The sequence below is a fragment of the Lissotriton helveticus genome, chromosome 3_1 (assembly GCF_964261635.1).
Source record: "Lissotriton helveticus chromosome 3_1, aLisHel1.1, whole genome shotgun sequence".
Taxonomy (NCBI): Eukaryota; Metazoa; Chordata; class Amphibia; order Caudata; family Salamandridae; genus Lissotriton; species Lissotriton helveticus.
The window spans coordinates 587,197,719-587,210,411 of NC_136061.1; the positions used below are offsets into that span (position 1 = coordinate 587,197,719).

At 42.6% G+C, this 12,693-nt stretch overlaps 1 protein-coding gene across 1 annotated transcript in view; it reads left to right on the forward strand.

Moving 5' to 3' along the window:
• The window catches only part of UNC80 (unc-80 subunit of NALCN channel complex), a 2,761,828-nt gene that overhangs the window by 179,363 nt on the left and 2,569,772 nt on the right, over positions 1 to 12,693 (forward strand). Inside the window, exon 3 of the mRNA XM_078680564.1 lies at positions 3,708 to 3,864. Within this exon, the coding sequence (XP_078536690.1) occupies positions 3,708 to 3,864 (157 nt within the window). The remainder of the gene's footprint in view (positions 1 to 3,707; positions 3,865 to 12,693) is intronic.

Consider the following 12,693-nt stretch of genomic DNA (forward strand, 5'->3'; position numbering starts at 1 on the left):
GCGGCAAAAGCTCAAGTATGCCACTGGGCACTACCTCCGTTTCTTTCGGTGAAAGGAAGCACACAGATGGTGAATAATAGGCAACGGTAACCTCGAAGAACAGGTTTTGTGCACAATATTAGCAGGAAAAGCTGAGACACAACTATCCCGTTCTTTAAAAAAGGGAAGTAAAATGAACATCCCACTGATCGGCTGGGGCAGACGAATCAGGCAGAATTACACACGATCGACTGCCAAATGCACTCATTTTCCAGATAGCTTGGGTCTCCTTCGTTGCCATGGTATCAGTGAGTTCAACCCAATGAGCTTCCTCCCAGTCTCTCTTATTAGCCCTCAGGGATGACCTGTATATCTTTCTGTCAGTAGTTAATTCAATTTTGTCGCCCTTTCTAGCGGCATCAATCAATCCCTTCTTTGCCACTCAACACTCCCTTGAAAACCATGTGCAAGGTATGTTTAACTAGTTTTCCATTTGCCACGTGTTGTGACAAACGATCTTAGGATAATATATCATTGTTGATTATATCGGCTTATTTTACATTTCTACATTTGTTCGTATGTAATAGTGGTGCTGAGGACGATTCGATTTCACCATCCTGGGGAACAGGTAGGATGTTGGCAAGAAAGTCAACAACTAAGGCATAATGATCGCTGTCAAAGCAAACTATAACCTTCATTTTGCTTAAATAGTGCCACTGTCTAAGATCCAAGGGGCTTTTTTACAAGCCCCTTGCGCCACCAGTACGTCACTTATTGTGATGCACCAGGGGCACATTTGCTGCCCCCTATTTACAAGGACACGTAAAGCCACCCTGCAGATTCAGTGAGGGTTCGCCGGAGTGCCTTGAGGCGAGCTCCCGGTCAAACCTACGGAAGTCAGACCACCGGAGCTTTCCGGTGGGATGAACCAGAGATCCAGGCTGGCATGCGGTTGAAGGTGGGCGGCTTGACTCTCGCGGTTGGTCCAGGTCACCTTTTCTACGTTCGGACTTAGAAACTGTTACATAGCTTTTTCTCCCGGGGTCTCTTGATGCACTTCACCAGGCTGGATTTGGTGAGGGTTCACCATCTTGAGTTTCAACCAACTCCTGTGCAAACTCTGGAAGTCAGACCTCAGGAGCATTTCAGCAGGACAAACCTGGGGGCAGGCAGGCTCGCAGTTGAGGGTCACTGGCTTGGCTGGCCTGGTTGAGTCAGTCCACTTATGGCCTTTTTTCAAAGTTCCTCCAAAGTTTTCAAAACTTCTGGAACTTTTTCCTGAAGTTCTTGTAAGTGTCCCAAAGGGTCCAAAACTTACTCCAAGGTGGTCTTTGAAAGTTTGGGACTTCAAATCCCACAATCCATTTGGACAAAACCCTTACAAATCCACCGGTAGTACTCCAGGCTGGGGATTCTTGGCGGTGATGGTCCAGGTGAGCTCTTAACCTGTAGCTTGCAGTGAGTCCACTCTTTAGTCCTTTTGAAGCAAGTAAGGTCCACAGGGCTGTAGTTCCAGATTGTGCAGCAGGCGCAGTCAGTCAGAGTGCAGGGCCTGGTTGGTGCAAATCAAACTTCTCAGCATGGGCCCTATAGTTTAAAGCAGCAGATCTGAGAGGCACTGCCCTTCTGAGATACTTATTCAATGTTCCCTGTGGTCACACACAGGAATTTGTGTGTTGTAAATTCGGCCCCTTTTCATAAGCACTTTAAGTGAAAGGATGTGCTATGGGTGGTGCTGTCGGTGTTCCCACGTAACACCTATGGCTTCTGCCGCATTCCCAGATTCACAACCTTAGGTAAACCTGTGAATTCATCAGAATGTTATGCCTCCCTGGGGGTGTGTAGGGAGGTGCAATGAGGAGAAATGTTTTAATTTCTCCTCGTTTTTTCCTCTTTCTATGCATGCTGCATTCTGCAGGACACATGGAAAGAGGAACTCACCTCTCGTGATTGTTTTTGTGCAGGAAAGTATCCCTACCTGCACTAAAAGAATCTCCCCTGAAAAGCAGACACCCTTGCACCGTGGTGCAAGGACGCATGCGTTGGCGCATGGCAGCCAATTGCGCGCCAGCGCGGGGGAAAATACAGGGATGCAACATATTATTGCGAATATGTTGCATCCCTGTGCTTTGAAAGTGACTCAGTGCGGCATAGCCAAATGGCTTGCGATGATGCATTGATTCACTTTCTTGTAGATAAGGCCCCATGATTATGTAGTCAATATGACTAAAAGATCTGCCCCTCTCAAAGGTAGGTATGGGCAGTTGGCCAGAAATAGAACTCCTGTTACTTGTTCCTAACCCATATTCTAATGTTAAGTGGAAGAGCTGGTTAATATCAGTTACTATGGGCTTGATTTAGCATTTGATGGACGGTACTGTGTCACTAGGGTGATAGAGGACATTACCTCCGCCACCCATCTATCGAATTTACAGATGACCATTGGTCAAATAGTCATCTCTATACATTGAAAACGTTTCAAAAGTTTGTGTTCCTTCTAAAACAAACTCACAGAGGTGTTCTTATGGCTACAGAGAGGGAAAAAAGACGTTAACCATTCACCCTAATAGGGCGGACTTTGTAATATCCTTCCTCCGGCAGCCCCCTGCTCCACTGGGCTATCGTAGGAGGTTTTGCATCAACAAAGCCAACGGGGGTGCCACAGAAGGAAAACTTAACGTTTTCCGTCTCTAAATGAGGTAGGTGGACTGGGTACTCGATCATGCACACTGTCCCCCTAACTCTAAATGAAGCGTTCTATCTTTATAATCGACCACTATCTTCCCAATCCCCCAACCACCAACGACACAATGCGAAAAAATATCATACACTATGTATTATAAAACATAAACACCTATATAAAATTATAACAAAAATATACCCAAATGAAAAGTACATGAAACGATATTGTATATCACAATATGTTAGTAAACTGTCTTTAAACATTGACATTGTTGTTTAAAAAATATATAGTCGCAATAATGTGTACCTAGATATTTTTATAGTCACTATATTTTGATCAAATGATATGTTGGAGTAGATATTCATGAGCCAGAGCGGCATGTTCAACCTCAATGCATGCAGCATGTGTGTTTCAGTGAGGGCCCGTTGTCCCACACGAAGGGGCATTAGCGAAGTTTGGTTAGCAGTAGCAGCTGGCAGGAAATGAGAGTGGGGAGGCAGTGGGAGTTGCGGGGGTACAAAAAACAAACAAAAAAGCCACTTACCTCCTCGCTGCGTTCCTCTCCTCAGTCGTTCCTTGTCGTCTCTCCGGCCGGAACCAGGAAGGACACAGGCCACACACCCTTAAGCCAATCACAACGCTGCAATGCAGCATTGTGATTGGTCTGAGCGCCGTTGCTCAGCGCTCAGACGAGGAATGGGAGGCTGGCCATGTTCCTCACCAGACTGTGTAATGCAGCCTGGTGGGGAACATGCAAAGTGCGCAGGACTGTTTGGCCGGCCCTAGAGGACCGACCAAGCCGTCATGCACACTTAGGAGTGCAGCAACACTCACGGGATCCCAGTCCTGCACCCTCCAATTTTGCTGACACTAGAAATAAAATGATAATAGAAATAACTTCTGTTATCATCATTTATTTTTTTCTTTTGCATTGTGCCAAGAGCAGTGGGGCGACGCTTCTCCGCCTTAGCGAAGGAGCCGCTAATGTTGGCTAGTTTATGCAATTCTGTTTCTAAAGTTATTCATTCTGTCTCTTTCTTGGTAGTCATTTGAACGAGTCTTGGTGGAAAACAAACTCCATGGCCTCTCGCCTGCACTCTCCGAAGCAATCCAGAGCATTTCTCGCTGGGAGCTGGTCCAGGCTGCTTTGCCACATGTGCTGCATTGCACTGCCACGTTGCTGTCCAACAGAAACAAGCTTGGTTAGTACTTGTGCTTATTCTCTTTTGACTGCTAATACAAATGTATTTACTCCTCTTTCTCAACAGTCATTTATGCACTTTTCTGTTGGACAAAGATAGCTAAAGGGCATTAGAGAACTTTAGAACAGTGCCAGAGTGCTTTACAAATAATATTACACAAACTTGATAAAATGAGTCTAATCCAGGATAAAGACTAGCAACAAAAGAAGGATATGTTTCATGATTTCTCAGTCACCGTTGAGCGGTCAGTCTCTAGTCACAGTTGAAGTGTCTATGGAACAGAAGGGCTTTCATTCCTTTTTAAAAGTTGCACGACATGGAGTGGTTTGAAGATCTAGACATGTCTTGCGGGTGGCCCTGTCATAATGGGTTTACTTCATACACTATTCTTGTTTGAATGTGGGAGACCTGAGAAAGAGGGAATCTGAATTTTAACTGCCTGTTAGCAGCCAGAGATTTTCTCAGTCAAACCATGAGGAGTTGATGTATATAGGGCTTTCTGAGTGATGCAGGCCATCTTAAATTGCTCTTGCTTTAATGGGAATTCAGTGTAGTGATATAAAGACAGAACAAAAGTGGTCAGATTTCTTACATCTAGAGACAATTCGAGCTGCTGCATGTAGAACCTCTAAAGAAGGCTAGGAGAACTTTGGGAAGGCCACTGAGAAGTACATTCCAGTCATCCAGTCTGGAAACAGCAAGTGCCTGAACTCAACTCGTGAACTGTTTTTTAATTAAGGTTTTCATTATGTGTTTGAAGCAGTTAACTAAGTTAAAGGACCAACCTGCCATTCAACGTTCTCTGTAATGGAGCCCGGTACACGTTGAAGATTGCCTCTTACAACTTTGTTTGCATGAACTTTATTAAGAAATTTAATTTACAAATGGAAAAGGCACTATGCATAGCTGGAACCCTCAATCACTGGTTAAATATGTAAATGCCTATTATCAAGATACATGGCTGATGAGGTCAAGCAGGTAAATGAAATAATTTATGGGCAAAGGGCTAGAGGATCGACCTTGGAGCTGGGGAACTGGAATTGAATCTCGGCAGGGACGCTCAACATCCTGTGATTCTGTGCAAATCAGTTCATCTCCCCGTGCCTAACAAAACATGAATGTGTCCTTGCGTAATTTAACTGGTGTTCATTTAAAGCGCTCTTATACCTTCGGGTCGAGTTCACGCTATATAAACCTTTCCCCAAAAATGTATATATTCTCACCTGAGACAAATACAGCATTATTAAAAATATGGTATTCATATTTAGGAAAAATATTTAAGAAAACAATTCTAGCACACTCAATCTCCAGTAACCTTAGGAGCTCCATATCTCTATTTCCACTTTCATATTATTCTTATTTGTATGAATCACAATTTATTTTGTAGTTCTCCGGTTATATGCTGTTAAAGTATCTGTTGTATTCACTTATCACCTGTGTAGTGTCTTTCCCTTTAATGTGAATGTTCCACTTAGATTCTTGTATTACTAAGATTCCATGTATGTTGTTTCTCAGATGAGTTTCCCTGTTAGCTTTTATGGGAACATCAGCTTATCTCTGTAGCTCTTATTAAATATTCTTTTAATCAAGCGATAAGCCTCATGCGACGACGTATTCTCCCCTACAACACGTGGCGACGATGGCTGACAGAGAAATTGAGCACAGAGTGTTTTAAAAGAAAACCAGCTGATGGAACAGCGCGTGAAGATTTTAAAAAAAAGGAAGAAGGAAGAAAAAAAAAATGATTGGAGCAAGATAAAGAAAAAAGAAAAGAAGTGACTTAAAGCGAATTAAGGAAAACGAGTGAAGGATATTATTGGAAAAGAAGATATAATAGAAAACAGAACGATAGAAATTGACGAGATTGAAAAAAAAAAGAAATACTTGCCAAATTGAGAAAAGAACGATAGAAATTAACAGAATTGGAAAAAGGAATACGTGCCAAAGGCATAAGGTACGTGTGGAAAGATTAATCAATTTAAAAGCCTTAAATGTAATACGAGCAAAACTTTGGAGTTGGATGTTTACTTTTAAAGATTAGGAAGATGCTACCGTGAATGTCGGTTGGAGCATTGACAAGTTCTTGAGTGTCACGACAGAGACGCGGTTTGGAACCCAGCAGCACCATTAAAGAAGGTGGAGAGTCACAGTGCAGGGTAAGAAGTAGCGCTGTGACGAAGAGGACGTTGCGAACAGTTACGGATTGACATATCGCGCAAAACGTGGCAGAAACGTATCACACACAACGTGACGGCCATTTTGAAATCACAAGAGGGTTGCTAGGTGACGCTGGATCGAGTCGGGAGTATGGAAATTAAGAGAGCAACGGAAAATACTTCATGAGGATTTAAGTGAAAAGGTTAAGAAAACAGCGGCGTAAGATCGGTAAGACTGACGGTGCGTACAGATATTAGTTATTTATTTTAATTCATTTTCTTTTTAAGAAACTGCCAAAATTGAGTTGTGGAAAATCTGTATCGAGCAGTAAGCAAAAAGACATCTGGAAGTAAAAGAACTAACTTGCTCAAGAGGAGTTATTGTAACACCACTTGGAAATTGAACTCGGTGCATTATAAGATTATAAAAAAAAAAAAAGGAATGGAGAATCTGAATGTGATTACACCTCCATTATTCCTACAACAGAGTGGCGATCCACCTATAGAGTGGGACGAATGGATTGAGATATTCGAAAACTATATAGAAGCATTGGATGGAATAGACTTTAGTGCTGCAAGGAAGAAGGCATTACTGTTGAGCATGTTAGGGAAAGAGGGGCAGCACGCATTTAAGTTTCTACCTACAGGAACGAATGCTGAAGGGAGAAATATCACGAATGTTTACCTTGAAGCAAAGGCGAGATTAAAAAAACAGTATTCAAAGGAAGTGAATATTGTTATGGCAAGACATGAATTTTATACGCAGCCACAGAGACAAGATGAAACGGTTGACCAATTTGTGACACGTTTTAGGGAACTGTCGTTAAAATGTAACTTTGGGACACTTAGAGAAGAGATGATTAGGGACCAGCTCATAGTGCAATGCAGAAATAAGAAGATGCAGGAGAAACTGTGGGCGTCAAAGAACCCTTCTCTACAGAGTGCGATAGAGATAGCAAAGGTGGTGGAAGTGTCGGATGCATGCATGAGGGAGATGGAGAGGAAGGAGAAGATGAAAGAGAATGTATCTTGTGTTGAAAATGATGAGGAGGTAGCCGTAGTGGACAGTAAAAAGAGCAGTGAAAAGGGAGAGAGAAGTAGTAAGAAGTATGGTGTCTTCAATAACTAAGATCAGTATAGAAACATGGGAAGAATGTGCACTAGGTGTGGAAGCACTTATCACACAGCTGACTATAAGAAATGTTTTGCTATAGACAAGGAGTGCAAAAAATGTGGAAAGAAAGGTCACTTCTATAAAATGTGTAAGACGAGTGTTAGAACAAAAATAGCTGTAGTTCAAGGAGAGGGTGTGAGTGAAGTCTCTGAGTGTAGTGTTGAGGGTAAAAGGAAAATATTGTGCATAAGTGATGAGGAGTCGGAAATGGAGCCAGGGAGGAGGAAGAGACCAAGTTTCATGTTTGTTATCGATGGGAAGGAAACTGAGTTGATGGTCGAATCGGGATCATTTTGGACAATTATTCCAGAGTATTTGTTTAAGCGGAATTGGCTAGATGTAGTTTTGGAACCTAAAGATATAAATCCGAGTGGTTACTAAGGTGAGAGAATAGATATAATTGGATATATGTTAGCAGACATTGTTTTTAAAGGAAGAGTAGTGAAGGGGAAGGTATATGTAGCTCAATCAGGACCACCGATTTTGGGGTGGGGTCGTCAATATGACTTACACATTATAATTAATCCCAGGGCGAAGGACCAGGTTATGGTGGTGAGTGAGATGACAACTGAGTCAATTGTAGAGGGAATGACTAGCTTATTCAATGAGGAGATTGGTGAGTTGAAGGAGTATGTGCACAAATTGTCCTTAAACCGGATGCAGTACCAATGCAACACAAAGTAAGGAAAGTACCGATAATAGCAAGAGAGGAAGTGAAGAAGATGTTGTGTGAGATGTTAGAACAAGGTGTGATTGAGCAGATTGAAACATCGAACTGGATTTCGCCAGTGGTCATCACTACCAAATCGGACGGAAAATACAGATTCTGTGTGGACTTACGCACGCTTAATCAGAACATAATTGTAGATAACTTTCCGTTACCAAATATCAACGAATTAGTTTTGATGTTAAAGGGGGGTAGGTACTTTTCGAAATTAGACTTATGTAGCGCATACCATTAGATTAGCTTGCATGAAGAATCTAAACAGTTGACTGCATTCTTAACCCCTGAAAGTGTGTTCCAATTTAGGCGGATGCCATTTGGATTGGCGTCTGCCGCTGGTGTTTTCCAGTGTATGATGGGTACAGTATTGAAGGGGTTGGAAAATGTGGTGTATTTTCAGGACGATGTTTTGTTGTTTGGGGAAACAATGGAGCATCACAATATGATCTTGAATGAGGTGGGTGCACCTTGTAAATATTCACACGTCAGGACCAGACTCTCTTAGTCCTGGTAATCAAGCCCTAGTAGATAAGCCCTGTGCAAGTTGTTTCGAGAACTCGTTTTTACCGGCGATACGAATAAGGAAGGGATAAAAGAAAATTCCAATTTTGTGGTTAAAGGTCCCACCGGTCGGAGTGGTGGACTGGTTCGGCACCCGCGATCAGATACGGCTTGCACTAACTTGGAGACTGAGGCTTATCTACTCGGGCTTGATTACCAGGACTAAGAGAGTCTGGTCCTGACGTGTGAATATTTACAAGGTTCACCCACCGGGGTCACCTGCTATACTTTTGGTTGTCCCATTCATTGTCCTGATGAAGACTCGCATGGCCAAGGTATAATTAACTGGGAGGCCGCAAGACGAGTCGAAACGTCGACGCTGTTTTGTAAATACCTGGACCCTTATGTTCATTGTATAGATGTGCACAATCTAGGATTGATTCATTGTAAAAATATTGGCAATAAGGAGTTTTTTCTTAATTGTTATTGGTCAGGTTTACATAGGCTGGATGATTTGAAAATTCACCTGTGTGCTTAAAAGTATTTTTGAATTATTTTTTGCTATCACCTCTTATTCTTCTGTTTCTCTAAACACTTACTACTTTTCTGCACCCCTTTGCTATGTTGCACGCTCCAATTGGGGCAACCTTTGGTATTCAGAATGTGTTATAAATGTAAATACTGTGAAGTTTGACCTGAAGATAATGGATTAAAACCATTATCTATATAAATCTGTCGTTTGTTTATGCCCGTATGTTTATGCGTAATACTCACATGAATGTATAGAGCATACCGAGGTAGATGCTCCTTAAATGTTTAATTTATGAATACATGCTGATTAATTTAGTTTAAATAACCATAGAGGTCTTGGACCACTGTTTTCTTATCACGTGGTATGAGGTAGATAAATCTGGTGTGGAGTTATCTCAATGTGAGGGATCTGTTGCGGCTGTTGATGACATTGTAGAGTTATGTCATGGTGCAATAGGGAGGACACAGTGGAATGAGGGAATGGCAAAAGATGAGGTTATGAGGTGTGTAACAGGATTGATTGTTAAAGGAATGAGGCGTGAGAGCACGCTTCCAGTTGCTGTTAGACCATACTTGAAGGTCTTGGATGACTTGTCAATTTTTGATAAAGATGAAAATATTGTGATGAAGGAAGATAAGTTCATTCTGCCTCAGGACTTGAGATTTGCCTTATTCAAATTAGCACATGAAGGGCACCTTGGACAGTCTCTTACGAAAAAACGTGTGAGGGAGTATTTTTGGTGGCCGACAATGGATCAACAGATTACAGAGTGGGTTGAAAGGTGTTCGGAGTGTTTCGAAAGTGAGAAGAGGTTGAAAGTAGGTAGTCAGGTTACATTTGGGAAAATAGATGATCCAGGAATAGCTTGGCATACGGTGTGTATGGATTTTATAGGACCATTTAATGGATTAGGTTTAGATTTGAAATTTGCACTTGTGATGGTGGATGTAACCTCAAAGTGGTTGATTGTGAAGTTTTGTAGAGAAATAACTACAAGGTGTACCATTAAATTGATGTCGGACATTTTTAGAGAAGAGGGTTTCCCAGTGAAGTTGATAACGGACAATGGTACACAGTTGACTTCAGATGAGATGGTCAAGTATTTGCAGTATTGTGGAATTGTTCATTGTAGGACTTCTTTGTATAACCCACAGGGTAATGGTATTGTGGAAAGGGCAAATCGAATGGTGAAAGGTGCAATACAAATGGCTGTGTCGTCTGGTGGTGTGGTTAAAGAAATGGTGGAGTAATTGGTGTGGGCTTACCGTACTACTGAGAATAGTATTACTGGAAAAGTTCCGTTCAGGATGATGAGAGGACGTTCTGCTGGGACAAAACTCATGCCGGCATGGAGGAAGGATTGCATTGGTTTGGCAAATTTAGGAAATGATAGTGCAGAAGGGGAAGGTAACAAAGGAAGGATAAACAAAATATCGGTGAATGACTTAGTGAAGGTTAAACCGGGACAAATTGGGCGTGCCTTGACAAAGTTCAGGGGCCCATTTAAAGGTAAATCTGTTCATAATGGTTTTGTCACCTTATTTAATGGTGAACATTGGAACTTAAGAAGAGTTGCCTTGTATCAGAAGAATAAGATGGTGGGTAGAGAGCGTGAGGCGGATGTTGGACAAAAACTTGATCGGGTTGATAGTGATGGAGATACCTTGTTGTCTTCAAAGGGGGGACATGGAGTTAAAAGACCTTTTCAGAATGGTAAAGAAGACAATACCATGGAGGACAATACCACGGTGTTTCAAAATAGAGACCATTTTAACCAGAGATGCAGGTGTCCTCCGGGGTATTTAAAAGATTACTTGTGTGATTATTCATGATGTTCTTTCTTTTTATGATCTTTGTTTTTTTTGTATTATATTGACATGTAACTTGTGTGTTTTATTATCTTTACTTTAATTGTTGTACATAGATTGTTTTTTTAAAGGAGTGAAGGGAAGAGGATATGTTGTATTCACTTATCACCTGTGTAGTGTCTTTCCCTTTAATGTGAATGTTCCACTTAGATTCTTGTATTAATAAGATTCCATGTATGCTGTTTGTCAGATGAGTTTCCCTGTTAGCTTTTATGGGAACATCAGCTTATCTCTGTAGCTCTTATTGAATATTCTTTTAATCAAGCAACAAGCCTCATGCGACAACGTATTCTCCCCTACAACAGTATCCTATACTTTCCCTCCGTGTTATCGGACATATTTAAATCTGTTATACTTGGCAGCTGCATAGCTAAACAGCATGGCATATTAAAATCCATTTTACAGCCTTGAAATCTGACTTCTTCCAAACGGATGATCCGAACACGCTGGCCAGTATCGAGGAAAAAATGTCTACTTATCAGGAAGAAGCCCTTTGCAAAACACATTTTTTAGATAAAGACACCCAGGGCTGAAATTATGGGGAAGGAGACAGGCCTGGCAGAACTCTAGCTCCTTCAGAAACCGCATGCTTATTATATCTCCGACCTAGCAGACTCCGAGGGCAATTGCCATTTATCTCCTGCTGATATCTTGCGGACTATGGTCACTTTCTATGAACAGCTGTAATACATCACTCCTGTGGCGGATGCTGCGGATCTCTAGGAGTATCTAGAGTCGCTGCAGCTGGTTTGGCTATCTGATGCATATAGGGAATTTTTGAACTGCCCGATCACGATAGAAGAAGTGCACCAAGCAATTGCAGGTCTAGCCTCTGATAAGGCCCCTGGCCTCGATGGCCTGCCTGTCGGCTTTTATAAAGAATTTTCCCAACTTCTCGCACCCAAGTTGCTAGACTTGTATCAAGACACTATAGATTCGGGTGCCCTGCCCTCTTCCTTGCGGGAAGCAGTCATAATCACGCTTCTTAAAGCCCGGTAAACCGGAAGACCAATGCGATACATACCGGCCACTCCTATTATTAAACATGGATAATAAACTATTTGCCAAAGCACTGGCTAAGCGCTTCCAACTGCTGCTGCCTGTAGTGGTCAGACCGGATCAATGCGGCTTTAACCCTGGTAGGTCAACAGCTCACAATCTCCGTACGTTATTTGCAGCTATGCACTATTTACCAGTGGCGGCTGGTCCATAGGGGCACCGGGGGCGGCGGCCCACTCGGCAGAATCAACATGACACACGCTGTTCACGGGCAGCAAGAAATGTAAGGAGACGGCAATTCATCTGTTTACATTTCTGGCCTGTGCTTCAGCATTTCACCATGACTCATGAGTCATGGTGAAACGCACAGCGCAGGCATGCAGGCGAGAGCAGCAGGAGTCCAGCAGACTCCAACTGCGCATATGCGAGCTGAGGGCGGTTTCATTTCTGCACGGCCACTCCATTGACATTACATTAGGTATGCTGCGCATGCCTAGTGTAATGCAGGAGTCTAAAGATAGGATCCAGTCGGGCGGTGACGTACATTCTCCCGAAGCCCTGTGAAATGGCAGGATCTAGCCGTGTAGCCGCCCCCAGTCGCATCCTGTCTTAAGATTTGCCAACGTGACATCTGGTCTGTGACTCAGAGTGAGACTTGATGCGACGCGGGACCGGCGGAAGAGATGCCTTATCCTGGTAAGTTTAAAATGTATTGTTTTTCATTTTAATTAAATGCAACCTCCCACCCCCCCTCCCCTCGCGCGTAGGATTTGGCTTTCCCTGACAGGGCTTCAGGTACGTTTTATTTATTTATGGCCACTTAACAAATAACATCCCACCCGTCCGTTTTGCCGGCCACCACTCGCTGCTAGGCT